At 41.9% G+C, this 19,586-nt stretch overlaps 1 protein-coding gene across 3 annotated transcripts in view; it reads right to left on the bottom strand.

Moving 5' to 3' along the window:
• Positions 1 to 16,797, bottom strand: part of EPB41L5 (erythrocyte membrane protein band 4.1 like 5) — a 61,652-nt gene extending 44,855 nt beyond the window's left edge. For 2 of the 3 annotated variants that reach the window (XM_072874956.1, XM_072874958.1), the window contains exons 1-3: positions 16,459 to 16,577; positions 15,184 to 15,368; positions 4,530 to 4,634 (exon numbers count right to left, since the gene is read on the bottom strand). In XM_072874956.1, coding sequence (XP_072731057.1) covers positions 4,530 to 4,634; positions 15,184 to 15,363 — 285 coding nt within the window. In that variant the 5' untranslated portion in view covers positions 15,364 to 15,368; positions 16,459 to 16,577. Of the gene's footprint in view, positions 1 to 4,529; positions 4,635 to 15,183; positions 15,369 to 16,458; positions 16,578 to 16,677 lie in introns of those variants that run through there. The other variant, XM_072874957.1, reaches the window with a different exon arrangement.
• Positions 16,798 to 19,586: the final 2,789 nt, after the last annotated feature.

Here is a 19,586-nt window from a genome sequence, read left to right on the forward strand (position 1 = left end):
GAAGAATGAAGCAAATATTTATGTCAACTTTGCTTACACTACCAGCAAAATGGAGTTGAGCAATTTTTTTTTTTTTGTTTCTTGAAGAAAATGATATAATCTCTCTTCCTATTCCATAAACTCACTTGCTGTAAGAGACAATTTACTTACTCCTTCCTCCACCATAAAAATATACAAACTACCCACTTGGAGGCTGCAGGTGATTGAGATACAGGAATGGCAGAGCGCGCCATTTCTAGGCTCCAGGACTGGCTGTGCACGCCTGTTTCATCTCCCTCCTGTTTTCTCTCATCTCCTCCACATTCCATGGGAAGGCAACTGAGAGGCCCACGACAGGCACTGATAGCATTTTACTCTGTTCGGCTCTTACCACTGCTGCCTACAGGAGCTCCGTGCGAATGGTAAGGGTGTGTGTGGAAGAAGGGAATCTGAACTGCTTTTAAATGGAGGGGGGGGGGAAACAAAACAAAACAAAACAAAAAAAAACCCCAAACCAACACATGCATGGACACACACAGATGTCAGCAAACTTAAGATTTATTCCAAGTGATTAAAATGGAATTCAAGTGGACCTGGCAAAAAGTTTACATTTTGATGAGAGTTTGCCCAGCACAGTCTACTGCTGAAATCCAGAGATAAAGTTTGCTAAACAAAAAGCAGTATGAACAACAGGCTGCATAGAGTACTGTAAGTCCTTACTAAAGCAGTTCGCTGGTTCAGAAATTTAAAAAAAAAAAGAAACAAAACACAAAAAACCCACCACAACCCAGCAACATTTCAAGAAGGTAGGGTAAGCAAGGTTTTTTTAGTGAGGTGGTAAGGCTAAAACTGGTTCCATACTTTATGGAATTAATGGGTGCATACTTTGTGCAATGCTATACAATTTTCAGCATTAAGCACTACATTAGATAAAACTGCCAGAGTAACAAACCAACGTGTTGTACAAACCCATTAGGAAGAGCAAGTATTTGATGCTTGCAACCCGTATGTTACAATTAGAAATTTGCCACCTATTAAATGTTCAATTCCTCCTTACTAGAAACATCTCTCCAGCATTGCTAGAGGAAAAGCCAAATAGCCCAACAAGTTAGCAGCAATCTTCATCTTTTGTGTCACTGAACATGCTGCGCTATTCGTTGTCAGCCTGAATCGAAGTTACTCAAATTAACAATAGCCTGTTCCCTTGGCTGCCAGACCAAGTCTGATATATGGTGGACAATCTTGCAAATAACTTCTTTTGCCATCTCCTGCCTCTTACAGGGGGGAGGGGGAAGTTGGGGTGGGGATATGATCTATTCCTAACCATCAGACTGGCAATGAGCACAGAAATCACATGAAAAGGACAATTCTTTTACTTCACTAATTGTTTCAAGAACTTCTTTAAAGAAGCTAGTATTTGAATCCTAAAATCCAAAATGTCAGGAAGAGTTTGTATTATCTGGGTTCCCCCCACTCCCCAGTACATCATAAACTCAAACACCTAACTACTGATCACTTCAGCAACTCAAAAGAAGAAAAAAAAAGCTATCCTTCAGTTGTTCAAAATTAATCTACTGAAAACTCATCTGTAGTTAAAACAAGCGGGGAATTTCTCAATTTTTTATTTAAACACATGTTGCTAGTTTGCCAGTGTTTTTATATCATCAGGTGCAACTAGCTAGTAAGGCAATATACTTAGATTTAAATTGGGTAGCAGAAAGATTATCTTCTTCAGAGCCAGCAGACAATTCTGTCCACAGTAAGGGACTGGATTCTTACACTGTTTATTTAACAGGTCTCCTGAATAATCTTTGACAAGTCACTTGATTAGCCTCTGTTTCTGTTTCCAGCTGCAGATTGGGTTTCTGTTAGAATGTGCCAGCTCTTTGCAAGAACGGCTGCCATCGCAACAGTTCTTCATTTCTTAAAGCAATTATCTCTGGCTGTTGTGTTCAGCTCCTCTGGCAAAATGCAATCTTTTCTGCTTCGTTATACAGAGTGTATCATTAAAGTCCAGTTTAAACAGATTGTTATCTCTATGCTGCCTCTTTTCAGTCACACATAGTTAAGAAAAGGAAGCAAACTAAGTTCGAAATCGCTTGTACCTGGTAGATTGTGCAGTATCAAATACTCAATCAGGTGCTGTCTGGACTGGAAGTAACAATTTGCTGGACAAAAGCAAGCCATGAGCCATTGCTGGGGCAGAAAAGGTTAACTCTTATTTCCCCATTTCAAGATGAAATAATGTTATTTGCTAGCAGAACAGTAAGAGAAAAAAGTTTACCATACAGATAGCTTCACCAGTTAACAACTAACCCGCTGTGAACTCTTATGAGATCCTAGAGGCACATGGAAATACTTCAGAAGCCACATGGCAGAAATTGTGTTAGGATACCTAAAATGTACAGATTATTTTTTTCCTAAAGCAAGAAGATAAATGGAGTCATTCACTATCAATACTCAACATCCTAGACTACACATGCTTAACACAGCTAACATGATTTTTATAAATATAAAATGGTATGCAATGGGCTGTTTTCTAATTTCCGTTGGTAGGAGGTATGCATGGTTCTGAATGACATCCCTCTGTTAGCGTAATGGTCTTCTTCTCCTTAGTGTTAAATGTCTCTGTTCTGCAAGAGGTTTAAGACCACTTTCACTACTGGGAACTGCAGCCCAGCAGCAGCTAATCCTGCTAGCCATGAAGTTTGCTTCAGATGCTGAACACAAATTATTTTCTCCGAAGAGAATGTTCTCTACAAGTACAAGCTAAGCATAAAACTCAATCGCAATATTTTGAAAAGAAGCCATCGGATTATAAGTGTGCTTGGGGTGGATAACACTGTGTCCAAAGCTGTCAGCTTCCTTCAAAGATTCAAACTTGGGGAGTCTTTTTGCCATTGTACAAAGCTGTAACAATTAAGATGTCACCTTCAAATTGTTCTGGACATAGACCCTCACAGAAGTAAAGGAATATATGTCATTGCCTCTATTTTGGATGCTGACCTCAAACAATTCAGGTATTTAGCTCAGCAGCAACTGTCTGTGCTTCCACTCTGCCATCCTAATCATGAAATAATTCCAAAGCAGACTTGAAACACAGAAACAATTAGGTCACAGAATCACAGAACAGAATCACAGAACCGTATAGGTTGGAAAAGACCTTTAAGATCATCAAGTCCAACCATAAACCTAACGCTACCAAGACCACCACCATACCATGTCCCTAAGCACCTCATCCAAACGTCTTTTAAATACCTCCAGGGATGGCGACTCAACTACTTCCCTGGGCAGCCTGTTCCAATGCTGGACAACTTTTCACCTAATATCCAATCTAAACCTTCCCTGGCACAACTTGAGGCCATTTCCTCTCGACCTATCACTTGTTACCTGGGAGAAGAGACCGACCCCCACCTCTCTACAATCTCCTTTCAGGTAGGTGTAGAGAGCGATAAGGTCTCCCCTCAGCCTCCTTTTCTCCAGGCTAAACAACCCCAGTTCCCTCAGCCGCTCCTCATCAGACTTGTGCTCTAGACCCTTCCCCAGCTTTGTTGCCCTTCTCTGGACACGCTCCAGCCCCTCAATGTCTCTCTTGTAGTGAGGGGCCCAACACTGAACACAGTATTCGAGGTCATACATCTAACAAATGATTGACATACACAGTATGAAAACTCAGATCTCATTCTACCTGAGGATGTTGGGTGAATAAATGAATACAGGTTTAAGTTACACGGATGCAGGACAGAGACAAAAATCCACTCATTGTCTAACACCTCAGTTAACTTGCAGCTATCCTTGAGGCCAGGATTAACTACTTGGCCATAAGAAGTATCTATATAAAACTGCATAGCCCGCAAGTGAAAGAACTGTGGTTACTTCTGACAAACAATGCTCTACTTCTGTTTTCAAAAGCAGTCACATTTTTACAAACACACAACAAACTTCACACACAAACTCAGGCTTGCAAGAACCCTCTACTGAAACTGTCTGGTACATACAAACACACCTATATCCCCAAAAAAATTTCTAGTTGCAAGTCCGAGTCACAACTGATTTGAGCAAATCAAAGGTATAACCCTCTTGCCAAGGTTACTTCCCAAGCAGACATTAACAAGATGACTTTTGCTGATGAGAAAGTTGATAGCATTGGCAAAGGAAAACTTTCTCCACTCTGTAGAACAACGAAGGGCCAAGCACACGCTCTAGTTTTGCCCCTTCCTCTCTGCATCAGCAGCATCAAGAATTTCTACATGAGGTGCCAGGCTCTGGGGTCCTATTGGACCAGCCTGCCTAATGACAACAGAAGGTGTGACAGGAACAAGTGAAAGACAGGAAAGGAAGAGAAAACAGCATTGTAATATGTTAGAGTGCTCGAGGTAGAATTAAACTTTGGGTCACTTAAACTAACACACCACATAGCTTCTGCACAAAACTTAACTCAAAAAAGGAAGCTTTCTTACAGCATTTTTGTCAATATTAAGATTTAACTTAGACTGTTGCTAAAAAAAAAAAAAAAAAAAAGGCAAGCAAAGAAAAGCACTGCTACTCACTGCCACTTGTGCGGAATCCATGAACCTTAATCCAAAGTAGTCGCTTTCTATAAGGTCCAGGTGATACATGATCTGTTCAAACAGGAGCTGGCCTTTGGCTTTTTTCTGAAAATATAAAAGGATTTAGTACTTAGCAGGTGGATTTATTGTAGCATCTACCTTCTTCTAGGCATACTTTATATTGTAATTCCAAAAGTAAGAGAATTCCAAAAGTAAGAGAATCCCAAAATTAAGCTTCTGAAAAGATAATGTGGAAATTATTTTTTTCTCTCATAGTTTTTGATGGCTGTTTTTCTTAAAGGCAAATGTACACCCCACAAGAAGCACACATAATATCCTTAAAGGACTTGCATAATCTCCTTTTTTGGAAAATGTCAACACTGACTTGCACACCACAGCGTGTTAAAACGTCATTTTATCATTATCCCTTTTAGGCTTTCCTTACTCACCGACATTCAGTAGAACTGGAAATATAGCTAGTACAACTGCAATAACTAATGCACTGGAAAATTTTCAGAGCAAAGTACAGCAAACTGCTTACAAATTTACTACTGTTTGATATCTAAGCAATTCACCAGTTTTGAAGCAGGTAGCAAAGCACATTGAATTAGGATATAGCATTCCATTAGCAAGTGCTTTTAACAACTGCCAGGAAACAGTCTCGTGCAAGCAACTTTAACAAATAGTACTTAGAAAACACATTTATAAAAGTAAGTTCATAAAACTCACTTGTAGGTGCAAAAAGCCATCACATATACATAATTTATGAAAAAAATTAGCTCTGGCCCCAAGTAAACATCATTTTTACAGGGATGATCTAAAAAATTAAACAGTTGTTTTTAAAGAGAAGGCATGTAAATAGCACTGGGCAGTTTCTACACAACATACATTTTTCATGCTATGAACTCCTTTATAGTAATACACTGAAAGAAAAGCTTAACAGTAATACCTGAGATGCCCAAATGTAATAAAAATACATTAATAAATTAGTACATCAGAGTACAAGTCATGGTGTTGAAAAGAAATATTTTTAAATGCAAAGAAATGCAGAAAGAATTTATGCTTACTCTGCAAGCAGTTTATGGATTTCTCTATTTCCATAATGCTATCATCTTGCAATCTTTTATCTTAATATTTATACATTCACAACTTGAGAAATGGGCTAACTTTCTAAGCATATTTTTTAGTAAGCTACTAATTAGCAGATTTAGTCCACCTCTCAAAATTCCGGGCCAGCCAGCATTCTTATTCTCAGAAATAATCTGGTTTAATCACCAAGTAATATCCATGTAAGTGAAGCAGCATGCATAATTTTTGCCACCTTCCTCTATCCTGATCTTCAAATATTTTTTATTCAACTTTGCAATCATAATCATTAGTTTACTCGATACGTTAATTAAATCCAACATGACATTTCACAGCTCAAAGCAAAATCTCAGAAAAGTCTGTAAACTGAACCTGCCTAAGCAAGTTCTCCCACAGTTATTTATTTCCAAGTACTGGGGGAGGTAGGGGGAACGGAAGGCAATTAGACCAGCAGGCAACTTCACATGCACACAGCATCTACAAAACGTTGTGTAATGAAAATGCTGAGATGTAGACCTCATCAAACTCGTTCAGGGCAAGTCTTTTCTGTTGACTTCAAGAAAAAGTACTGTCTCGGACAACAGCAGATCAATTAAACACCAGCAAGACTCTCCGAACAGAAGCCTTAAGGCAAATCGCCTACATATAAATCCCACGCATTTCTTCCACTATTTGAGTCTGTAGCCTCTTTCTTGAAAGAGCAAGGCATTGAACTGTTGATAATTTCTCTCAGCACAGCAGATCTTCTGCTTAAACAGTAAGATATACTAATACAAGTGAAATCAATTCAGCATTTGCAGCAGCAAAACTAGAAAAATGTTTTATTCTGCATGAAGCTTTCTGCACCTGGTCTAAAACTAGAGGAAAATTTCCCCTTAACTAGGCCGAACATTTTAGATCCCTCTCAATTCCTCAGTATGTCAACTGGTTAATTACAGTTTTAAGAGATATCTCAGCCAAATTCCCTCCCGGGGACAGGCAGTGGAGCACTTTAACTCGAGCCTGGAATTACTACATGTACTATTCTCAGACTACCAACAACCAAAACTTACTATTGTTCAAAATTCTGCAGCGTCAAGTTAGTTTCAGAGCTTGTTCGCCATTTCGGTAATCTCAGCAAAGGACTCAAAGGTCAAGCGGACCCAGAATGACTAATGTGGGAGAAAGTCCCTAAAGAATAGCATTGGAGCAGCTGCGGAAAGGTTTGCAGGGCTGCTGGTTGTTTTCTGACTTAAATCACCAAGGCTGTCAACATGGAATTAATTGTGCAGTACTTTGCATATGACTTAAACCATCAGTGGCTGTATTTGGTGCAAGTCAGCAAAAGTTTCACACTGCTTTAACGTTAAATTCAAATTCTTTCTTAAAGCCTTACTAAAGTCCTTCCTCCTTCTATTTAAACAAACGGCAACTAAAAATATTACTGCTTTGTAACCGGTCAATTTTTATGAATCAAAATTAATTTCTTTGTATTCAATAAAACTGCCATCACAAGTGTTTTCGAAAGACATAGCAAAGATACACTTTTATTACATTTTCTGGTGAAAAATTACCCTTTCTAATGGCAACATTCAATTTAAATGACATTTTTATCCTGCTGCTACCCCATGCTTTCCCCCCTCTTTCTTTTCCTTGCAGCAGAGCTCAGATTACTCTAAAAGGACAAATATTTTCAAGCTGCTTAATGGTTACCAATGAACTATTAACGACTCCAATCACAAGCAGTCCAGCCAGTGGCTGGTCATCCCTTCAGGGCACAAATTAAACTCCTCACGGGTTTGTAATTCTGTAAAACGTGACTAGTCGATTTACACAGTTTGCTATACTCTATAGGAAGCAACAGCAAACATCTCACAGCAGGAGAATCAACAACTGAACTGGAAAACTTAAATTAAATATACCATTTATATAGGGCAGGTCATCTAGTGGTTTTGCCACACTTTGAAATGAGATAAAAGCATCTCTTGATCGCTTTGGCATGGATTGCACCCCCACCCCCACCCCACCCCACCCCGAATGGAAGGGATGGTCCCAACTATGTGCTAACGACATCTCATGATGCTCTTAACTGCAATTGCTGGCTGAGTAGGTGTTACAAAGGCTGGGCTTAACCCAGGTAGCTCAGTCGCAAGGCTGGGTAAAGCCTGGTGTTCACCTCGGCAGGCTGGTTTGTCCCTTCATCGCTGGGATAAGGTGATACGGAGACATTCACCTTGGCTCAGGCATCTCAGTCCCTGCCTAAAACTAGAGAAGCAGCATTTATACCCTCTTCTCACGCTCTCAGCGGTAAAGGTTATTTCACGGACACGCATTCAAGAGCGTAAGCAAGCAACTCGGTGCTCCATAACTTGCCTGTCTGATGTAAAAGCCATTTTCAGTACTAGCAGCAGCCAGTACAGACCAGCACTGGTGAAGCAACACGGGCTTCCAACAGCTGGGGATGAGACCCTTATGCTGGGCAGGCACCAGTTAAATGGCTCACTTAAGGTTTTTATCTGGTTTTTAATCACAGCGAAGTACTTCAAACTTCCAAAACTTGAAAAAAAAAAACCAAAACCGCCCACCTAATGAATTTACTACAATGCTTATCAGAAAAGGATTTTTCTCCTCTTTATTTTTCTTTGTGAAGAAAAGGAGGTCCCTATATAAGATGAACTCTGAAAAGAGAGATTAATAGGCTTTACCTACATGGGACTTACTATCCCTTGTGTCTTTGCAGCTGGACATTTCTGTCAGAAGATTTCTTCAAATTATTATGTTAATATTGCTTATTAACAATAGCTAACAGTAGCTATTGCCTTCAGTAGCTACTGAAGGGCAAAATCCTCCCTTCCTGGTTTTTGTCAACTCATTAGGAGTATTACCATTCATATTCATACCAGCTTCCTCAGAAACACCCCATTTACCCCCCCGGAGAAGCTAGGGACCCCTATTCAGGATTTGCAGCTACCCAGTTGCTAGGATACCCTCCTATGAGGATACCCTCAAACGTCACCTATGCACGTTTGCAGACCATGGCAGTGCGGGAACAGCAGATGAGCCTGTTGGTTTTTTTTTTAAGTTAATCCCCCTTCTCCCAAACAACATGTTTCAAAAAAGTAAACCATGAGAAAGCTCCAACAGTGAGCTTTAAAGGAAAAAGATTTCATCTCAATATCTTGAAAACAGTATCTATAGCTAACACCATTAAGGTTTGCTGGAGAATTGGAGGGTTAAAACCCCTTATCTTCACAAAGGCAATGTTAGAATTACACATTATTTATATCACCCTGATCTTACGGCTGTAAGTACTGACCTACAAATAAAGTTGCTCCTCTCCTCAAACTCCAAGCATCAATCTTTCAGATAACTTTTCCAAACGCCCCGGTCAATTTTCTCCTTCATCTAAAGATGCCACTGGCAGCAAAACACCAGTTCTGCTCCTCTCTCTGGTTTATCCCCAGTCTTTGACAACATGCACCATATATTCTTGTACTGAGTAAAAAGCCCTGCCGGCTGGAAGGCTGCAGAGAATAGTTTCTACCTCCAGAGACAGAACTTATCAATTCTTCTATTCACTCAATGTCTCCCAAATACATCTTCCGATAAGCATTTGGGATTAAACATTTTGTTCTGTTATTGTCTGCAGAAAGAAAAAGGCATCTCCCAAAAATCTTTACAAAGAATTGATTTCAATACCCATTATAACTGTACATTTATTAGAATACTGTATAGAAGGATTTTAATGTACTGTGCTCAGGCTTATTGACCCTATATATAAAAAGATAAAGACTCAAAACATTCATACTTGTCAGTTTGTTTTGCCAGAATACTTTTTTCCTCTCCCAGAAAGTTTATATCTTCTAGTTACATATTTGATTTAATCCATTTCTGAATCTACCTCCTAACGTTCTTTCTGATACAGAATATATCCAAACTGCTTGTCCAGCATTAAGGTTTAGAGATTAAATACCTCCCTCCCAGTATATTCTCAAACATTTCAGTTTTATTTGGTGTCCCACCTGCAGGTTTCTCAGGAGCAGCCTGGTTAAGAACGTATGAGAGTCTCAGTCTTTGACTGAGCTCTTTACAGCTCTTTACAGTGGGAAAGCAGGGCTTCAGACAAAATTCGCTGTTATGCTGTGAGTTAGGAATGCTAAACCTTCGGGCAACTAAACCAGCCTGCGGCACCATCCCCAGAAACACCCGGCAGCACACTGCAGGCCAAACAAATTACTCTGATAGCAGCCGCAGCTCACTTCCAGCTGCTCCCTTCCTCCCTTTCCAACCGCGCAGGGCATCGTGCATCGCAGCAAGTCCGAAATGCTCACCTGCCGTAACCCAAACTGACTGGACTGCCAGCACGACTCAGTACAGGCAGTGTGTGATTCTGCTGCTGCTCAGAAGTGCTGAAACGACTCAGCATGCACTATGCATGTCTACATCCAATCTCTGTATGCATTTAAATCTGGCACCCCAGGAAGCTCTGGATCAACCTGCACTATGGCTCGGCCCCCCTTCCACACACAGACAGCACCTCTGCTTTGTGACACTCAGCTCAGGATTGATTTTTCCAGTTTCAGTCCCCTAGAGGTCTTTCAGTAGTTTAAGCAAATAGTCAGAAGAATTTCAATAGTTTAAGACAAAGACCACATGGGAAAAGTTTTAATCCAAAACTTTATAGTCTTAACACACACACACACAGGCGCAAATGTTTATTTACTCACTGCATTTGTCAGCTGAGCTTTATTTTGAAAATTTAAAAGCCAGCCTTGAACACCAAGATTACTCATTCTACTCAAAGACTCGTTTTCCAACATTTTTAGCATTACTGGGTTTTCTTTTTAATCAGCATCTGTGCCACAGACAGCATTCTGTATTTCATATTTACAGCTACAAATATTCAGCAAGTAGCCACAAATATTCTACAAGCTTGTAAAAAAAGAGTGGATTACCGAGTAAAAACAAGTACCACAATATATCTATGATCTTGTAGTGGGATCAACACAGATCATCTCCCTCCACACAAAAAGCCATCAGTACTCGTTAACAGTTTGCTAGCAACGTTTTTGGTATTCCAAATAGATATCTTAACTTTATTTAAAATAATCACTACAAATACAGTCCTTTTTATCCTATTTTGTAAGCATTAGTCCAAAACTGTAAACAGCTTAGCTAATTCCTGCTATTCCACAGAGCTCTTGGACTGCTTTGTGTAAGACCTTGTTTTAATGATACGTCATTACAATAAGGACAAAAACATCTCATTTTGCAATCACCATATTAAATTTCATGCATGCATAAGTAAGGAACATTCTAAGATGAAAAACTACTCAGCAAGCATTCATTCTCATAATTTGTCTTTCACCTTATACCACTAGGAAGCTTCTGCCTAAAACTTAGGCTGCACGTACAGAAACTGGAATACAATTAATGCTCTATTATCCATGAGATGATTATGTAAATTGTGGATTAAGCAGGGACAGTTTTTTTAACCAAAACACCCCTGGCTTCCACAAAGTACAGTGCTGCTTCTATAAGACCCCATACTTACTATCTGTTGCTACTGTAAGGCTGACCTTGTTCCCCCACAGAAAGCTATACACAACTTTTAAAAAAGGTGCATATTCCAAGTGTATCCCTGTAATTTAATTTACATTATTTATCTTACCATTTTTCCCCTTTATCTAGGTTATCTTTTCTTTCTCCCAATTATTACTCTGAACAGCGTAGGACCGACTATTTCTACAACAAATGCTCAATTTTTAGATCTTTTGATTTAAAAATCCTCCAGAGCCCTCCAGTACTCAAAACAGCACTTTATTTGAAATTGACAAACATTGTTCACAAGTATTTCATAAGCTGTTGGTGACTCCAATTAAAAACAACCTTCAAGGAAAAACACTGCTGTGATGCCCTCCCCAACCCATCTTTCCCCATGAACCATGACCACCAGAAGAGCCAGTATTCCAGCTGTTGAGGGCTTCCCTTAGGAGCCCAGATTGGTATGACTGAGCTGATGGAGTCTTCAGGTACTAAACTGGGTCTGTTCATGGCTTTTGGGCATTCCAGAGGTGCAGTGGGGGAAGATGGAGTTTAGTTTCGCATGGGAACAGGATTAAAAAGAAGATAGGGGATGTTAGCAAAACAGAGTTCTTGTTCTCTCACCGCTCATACCACTAAGCAAACACTCCACCCATGGATCTTAAACAATTAGAAGAAAAAGCACAACCCAACTTTTGTCCAAAGTTGAACTCGAGGTAAGTTAACAGTAAAACAGCGTGTGATGAACATCATTAACAGCAGCACAGTTAACAGACATCATATATTCTATAAAAATTTTTCATAGATTAAAAAAATAACAAGCTTATCACATGACCAGTCTGTCACAATCACTGAATGCATTTGGACAAACATAAAAATTCAAAAAAATGGTAACAGACAAGGAAAACTACCAGGTCAAAACACAACTTTAGAATCTGAGATAAAGGTGGGGGAAAAAAAACCCCACACCTTTCAATCTGCCCCAAAAGAACACTGATAACTTGCATGAAGTTCGTGCCTCCCATTTTGAACATACCAAAGTGACAGTAAATAGTATACACAATACTGATATTCTTCAGTCATTGACATGGCTACAAAATAAGTAGATTCTTAAAAACAATCCAGTCTATGTACTGTGTAGGACTGTAGCTTTGATGAACAGTTCAACTCAGGCAATTTTATAATTAAAAACAACAGAAGAAATAGAAAAGCAGACAGATTAAGTGGCTTGACAGACACCATAGATAAGATCAGCGGACAAAAAGCAGAGTTACTGCTCAAATCCTGGCTCTGTGTTTAATAAATTAATCTCAACTGCATCATTTACAATATGTCCATTCTGTCTCATTGTCAATATTCATAAAAACATCAGTCTTTGCTGCTTAAAAAGACTCTGAAATATGTTTGGCTTACATGATACTGTTCCCTGTGGTGGGTTGTTTGTTTGGTTGGTTTTTGTTTGGTTTTGGGTTTTGTTGTCGTTGTTTTTTAATTTAAACAGAAATTCAGCAATCTCAGATTCAAGTACATGAATGACCATAACTCCAGAATACTCTTCTTTCAGTAGCAAATTCACTGTCAGGGTATAGCTCAACAAGCATTTTAAGCAAGCATAAGCCTGATACTGCCTCTAAATGCTTCTTCACCACATTTGGGGAGGCACATGGGGAACCAGATTGGAGAATCACTCCAGCTGGAAACTAACGTAAAATTATACCAATTATTTTCAGCCACAGCATTTTCTTGACTTAGCTTACTGCCTGGCTGCCAAAAAAATGTTTCTTCTGCCAAGGGGTATGCGAAAACAAGAACAAATGCAACAATGAAAGCAACATCTTTTCTTCCTGTGGCAGCAACAACTTATGCCACTGTAAAGTATTTATGTAGCCATGGATTAAGAAAGGTATGGCATTCATTCCTGCCAAGACAACTCTTTCTCTGGCCATGAACCAACCTGTTCACCAAGTGATTCAGTCTTAAGAAACTCTTTCTGTTATTTATTTTCTTAATAAAACAATTTTTCACAGAACTTAGGTAGGCAATGGGACTACACACAAGTGACTGGCAGACCTGAGGGGCACCTCTCTGAGATAACACAAGTTCATTTTAAACCAAATCTACTGCCAACAAAGTAACAGAACCAGTCTTGGAAAAGGTGTTAGGTCAAAGAGGATAATGATTCTCAAGAAAATTTTTTTTTTTTAAGAAAAAAAATCTCTCTATAAATACACAGATATATTTTTAATTTAGCTTTACATTTTAGAAAGCAATGTTGTTTGCCAGGATTTTGTACCCTTCACCCCCTGTCTCCCCCCTGCCCCTTTTTCCTTTCCTCTTTAAGTGTCAACCCCAAAATATGAATGATGCAAATGCAGACACGAGAACAAATACATTAAGGAGTCTGAAATGAAATATTTAATCTACTTTTAATTTATTGTATTTTAATCACCAAAGGAACTGGTACACGTCAGCCACTGATGATGCACTGTAATTACTGCATCTAGCTATTTTGATTTAGCATATTTGTTTACTGTTACTCATAACTTAGATGTCCACAGTCAAGGCTTTATGTTGGCTTATAAAGAAAAAAAAGCAAGAGTGAAAAAAGTTTCCTGTAGAAATAAATAGTTACTACTGCACCCTGATCTAAGTTTTATAGTCCAGATGGCAGGTCATGACACTTCTTCAGGTTCAATTTATGCTCCTTAAAGCCTTAGAAATGTTGTTAGAGGCGCCAGGAATTTGCCTAGAGAGCCAACTCCAGCTCCAAAGATTACTACTCTGGTTATGTGGAGACACCAATTTAAACTTGAGTACTTTTTAAGTGTAACTCTTGCTATAAAGTGTTTGTGGGCATTCCTGGCCTCAAATCAAACATCCTAGGCGCTAAGCAGCACTGGATATGTTCATTACATTGTTTCAGAGATGTACAAACTAGTTTTACTGCCCTCTATAAACGCCTATCTGTGTAGTCATTTTGCAAATAAAGATGCCAAACTCTTTCTTTAACTCTAGATTACCTGGGATTCTAGATATCGCAGGAGTTATTTCTGCTCACTATGTCAACACCACCGCTCAATATTCTAACAAGTTGAGCCTTCCTCAGACTACCTAACATTATAAACACTCTAGAATTGTGCTTAAAATAAGAAAGGGAGGAAAGAAAAGCCATTTCAAGAAAGGCTGCTCCGCACGCTCTTTCTAGCCAGCAGCTCCAATGTCAGCGCAACTGTTACTGCCACCAAAATCCTATGGAACCAGTCAGAAGGTCTTGCAGACCCACAGCTTCAAAACTCAGCTATGTGAGCTCAAAACAAGTCACTAACAACTATAATAGATGGTAAAGGAAAAACAGAGCATATGACTTCTATTGCTACTGTTCATCCTGTTGGCCAAAACCAGGTATATAATTAAGCAGAGCAGAACAGACATGTGTATATTAAGGGAGCTTTAGAAATGTAAAACAGTGGCTAACACCTCACTCCCAACAAAGCACTATGCTATGAGACAATCCCTGCTATATAATCTGCCCTGAGGAGGGGAAGGAAGTAGAATTCTTCTTTCCCTCCCCTCTCAAGTTAGCATTAAAAACTGCATCCATCTCCGATACAAAATCAAAACAAACAAAACCCACACAGAAATTACTGCTAGTACTTCTGCTCATCCCTCCTCTTCAACAGTTACACCAAGAGATTCACCTTCCTTCTCAAGATACATACATAGCTCACTGAAAAGAAAATCCAATTCATCTGAAACATTACCCTCTCTAAGTTAAGCCTTGGCACAACAATTACATTAACACACTAGAAAATGCTCAATGTATCAGGCACAATGACATCTAGCAAAACACTCTCTAGTTTCAGTGAATAACAAAGTTAACTATTATTTCGGTACCTTTTTATGACCAGTAACTTAGTGGACATCAAGTCACAGGGTCAGTTGCTAGGACAAATAGATATGCCTTTACCTAACTTGTAAACAGCAGAGCACAATCAGATTGACACAAGCCAACAGTATTTAAAACACAAACTTGCATCACTCGTACCGGTAAGTCCACGCTGACATCTGTTCCATCCAGCAGCGCTACTCGGCAAGTAATGATGGATTTTGCATCCCCAGCTGCAGGGATGTGGGTTGCAGCTCTTTGGGCCTCTCTTAGCCGTTCCTTCTCTGCATGCTTACGCATAGACCGCCGTCCAAGGGTTCGACGGAAAAAACTCAGCATCTTTGCTACGAAATCCAAGACAGGGAAGGAACGTGTTAATGTTAGTCATTCACAGAAAAAAGAAAAATAATAGCCCGCATTTAAAGTTCTTAGAAAACGCTAGACTTTGATAAAGAACCGTTAGAGACTCAAACAGACATTTCACTTCTTCGGATTTAAATACCCCAGTCTTCGGCTACTGTGAAAAAAACTCAGCTTAAACCTTTGACAGTAGTTGGGGTGATTTTGGGGACAATCCGAAAGTACGTTAGGGAAAAACAGCGATTGTGTAGATCTCGTACAGTTAGTTGCAATCTTTCATCAATGCAAATGCTACTGCACTCTTCAACGAGACGGTGATGTTCTCACAAAGCTGGAAAGCAACTAAGAAGTACATACCACCAGCTACTTTCTCGGCTGACCTGCTCCATCTCTCTAATCGAAAAAAAGTTATAAACGACCCTTCCCGCCCCAGAACTTCGCTGACAGACCAGGGGCTTTGGTGCCCAGTCTCTCAAGGAAAGGCTTTGCAAAGCAGGCGAGCGCCTTTCGGGCACGGCGGTTCCCGTCTCTCCGCGGCCACGGCCGAGCCGAGGCTCGCCGCCGGCACAGGGAAGGCGGCCTCCCAGCCGCTCACCAGCACCGGGGTGGCGCCTCCCGCCGCCGGGGTCCCCGGCCGCCGCGGCAGCACCGGCCCGGCAAACACCCGGAGCTCAGCGATGAGTCAGCCCTGAACCCCAACAAGCGGCCGGTCTCCCCAGAGCGCAACCCAGCCCGCGAGCACAGAGCGCCGAAACCCGGCGTTGCCCGGCCGCCTCACCGGTGGAGCCCCGGCAAGGAACGGCCCCCGCCCCGCTCAATCCCCCTCCCCAGGGCACGCCGGCCGGGCGCCCCCGGCCCCTGCCCCCCCCCCCAGGGCCCCTGCCCTTACATAAGCCCCGAGACCGGCGTCCGCCCCAACCCCGGCCCGCGGCCCCGCCTCCCCGGCGGCCTCGCCTCAGGGGTCGCGCCGCGCCCTCCCCCACCGCGGTCGCGGCCGCTCGGGCACCGGCGCGGCGCCGCCGACCCTCCGTGGCGCCGCTGGCGGCGGCCGCAGCGGCTCCCCGCGCCGCTCACCTGGCGGGCGGCCCCGCGGCCCGGGCGGCGGGAGCGGCGGAGCCGGGAGCGGCGGGAGCGCGTCCCCGCGGCGGCTCCTCAAGGCCCTGGGGGCGGGCGGGGGGGGCGGTGAGGGAGCCCCCGGGAGGGGGCGGGCCTGCGAACATGGCGGAGCGATGTGGGAGGCCCTTAAACGGGCAACGACTTGCCGCCCATTTCCTCCTGTCCACGCTTACTCACCTGGCGGCTTCCGCTGCTGCTTTCTCCCGCGCGACGTAGGAGGAGAGATCGAGGAGAGGGGCGGCAGGAAGGAAGGCGGCAGGCGGACGGTAAAGAGAGCGCTGCTGTCCGGGTGGCGCACGGGGGCCCACTCCCCTTTAAAGGGGCGGATCCCGGTGGAGAAGGGGCGCCCCCGCCCCGAGCCAGGTGGTTTCGCCCGGCGAAGGGCCGCCGCGGGGGGCGGCGGGGGCGCGGCGCCGCCCACGTGCTGCCCGGGGAGGGGGGCGGGAGGCAGCGCGCGCCGCCGGGCCAGCTCTGGCACCGGCACGGCGGCCACCGCGGCAGGGAGCGCGGGGCCAGGGACGCCGCCACCAAGGGGCTGAGGGGGAGAGGGGCCGGGGGCCGGCGGGGGAGAAGGGCCGCCGTGCTGGACAACGGCCGCGTGGTAAAACAAGGGACGATCAGGAAGCAGCACTTCGTTTTGAGCCTTCGGGATGGCTTTCAGGTTACTTCGCAAAATTTCAGGAATTTTTGCTAGCGCTTAGTGGAAGTTTCCCTCAGCTGTTCAGCCAGAACTGTAACAAGTCCTCAGCGGGCCAGCAGTAACAAGAAGCCTCAGGCAAACGCGCTCTTAAACCATTAAGTTTAGAAGAAAATCATCCCTTTAAACACTGCCTGAAAGGATAACTGTAGCAGTATAGTAAATAAAGCAGAACCATCTACAAGCTAACGCTGTTAGTATTTGTACAGTGAAATAAAACTATGACGACAAAATGCAGTTTGTAATCTAAAGTCCTCAGGAAATACAAGGATGGTTTGTCCCAGTGATTAATACTTTTATTAATTTTTCTCAAGGGGAAAAGCCCTGCTCACTGGCATTAGCCACAGCAATTCCAAAGGGCTGCACTTCACCGTATTTTTTGAGTAGATAAATATTTGTGTTCAAGCTAGTAGTTGAGATCTCCAAATAGAAAACCTCAGGAAAGGCAATATAAACGCAAGGCAATGCAAACTCTGCTTGCAAAGTGTAGTGCTGGCTAACAGAGAGACTGCTCTGGGTAAATGAGCTCCAGACTCCTCCAAAATCCCAGGATAACTGGGAGGCCAGTCTATGTAACAGTCTGGGAAAGTGGAGACTTTGGCTTGTTATTGGGACCGCTTTTGCTAAGGATAATGCAGCATTTTCTACACTCAGCTATGAAACCCGGTCTGAGATAACCAGTCACTCACCTGCCACGCAGAGCAACTGGCATAATGAAACACCCGATAGTACATTGCTGTGGCAAAATCAGCTCCAGTGCCCAAATATACATCATGTTACCTTGATGTCATTTGCTGAAATGGCAAAAAAAAAGCTGCCAGGTAATTGCCCAGTATTTGCTGACTAAGCAACAGGCTGATTTTAATGTTAGATGTCAGTTATTTTAGCACCCCTGTGTTGACAACAGAGTGATCCTCCTGCCACAAGCAGAAGGAGCAAGACAAGCTTAGGGGAAAGGTATGATTCAGGTTCATGCCTGGTTATTTACTCAGGAACACAAATCACAAAACGGGGGAATTTAGATACTTTTTATCAGAGGAGCAGGGACTATGCTTACTCCTGGTACCCAGAGGAAACATACAAAATCTTACTATATTTAAAGAAGAAAAAAAGATTTATCTCTGAGGTTTTCAGGTATCTGATGAATTCTCGGCACAGATCAATTAACTGATCATTGGCACAACAAGGATGCTTAGTTTTTAGCAGAGATCTCCATCACATAAATGATAGTCTCCTTGCCATTAAGTCTACACGAATTCACATCTTCCTATTGGACAAAGCATTCTAGAGAATAAATTACCTGATTCTTAGAGGCTGTCCCTAAATTTTCTGCCCATCTTCAACTATTTCCTCAAATTGAGCTTCCTTCCACGTTCGTCACTCACAAGCTCCCTTGTCACCACCAAAAACTCCATTATTCCCAGATTCCTTTCTGTAGCTTCAGTGGCACAAACATTTTTGCTCTTCCTACTTCACACCAGCCTCTTGTTGCTCTTCTACTCTCATAGTAGAGTACAATGTAATTGCAGTCTACTCCTTCCTCACTATTTGCTACTCAGATACAGTCCAAGTATATGCACATGCAACTGTGGTATCTGTGACTTGTTGTCTATCCAATCTTCCTATTCCAGTGTAAACAAATCTCTTCCTACTTAGTATCTCTTCTTACTTCTGTTTCTCTCCTTGAATGCTTTCCCAGTAGTTTATCTTTTTGTACTTCAAATCCAAACACCTTGCCCTCACTTTAAAGTCCTAAATTAATCAGTCACAATAAGAACATATGGGTCGGTCTCTCTTCTTAGACTCTTATCCCTCCTGAGATTTTTGTCTTGCCTCCTAAATCCTTTCACATTCTTTTCCTGCTTTTGCTTTGAATATCTTGCAGTTTTTGGCAGCAAATATTTCATCACAAACTTCCACCTGGAATTTCTGTTCTTCACATCAGTATTCCTCATGCCCTCAGTTCTGTGATCAGACTATAATCTCTATTGAACACTGTCTCCAAAACACTCACTGTATAAAAGATAAATAAAGAGTTATTCTTCCATTAGAGCAAAAACTGCAGTATATATTTTTGGTAAAAAGCTTTGACTGATACCATCATGCTGCTTCTGTGGCCAAGTAATTTAATTCCTGATAATTTAGCATCCTCTTCTAGTGCTCAATCCATAGGGGTGTATTTATGGCATACAATGTCAGAAAGTAAAACACAAGATGAACATTATCTGGCATCAGAAGTGTAATAAAAGTAGCATAGTAAAACCATGTGTATAGTAGCAAGAAAATCGCAAAAAAATTAAACTTTAAATTACTAAAGCACATCTTTATTTTGCAATTAAACAATTAAGATCCACAAGTAAACTATATATATTTTCAAGTCTGTACCTAG

Source organism: Ciconia boyciana, chromosome 10, assembly GCF_034638445.1.
Source record: "Ciconia boyciana chromosome 10, ASM3463844v1, whole genome shotgun sequence".
Taxonomy (NCBI): domain Eukaryota; kingdom Metazoa; phylum Chordata; class Aves; order Ciconiiformes; family Ciconiidae; genus Ciconia; species Ciconia boyciana.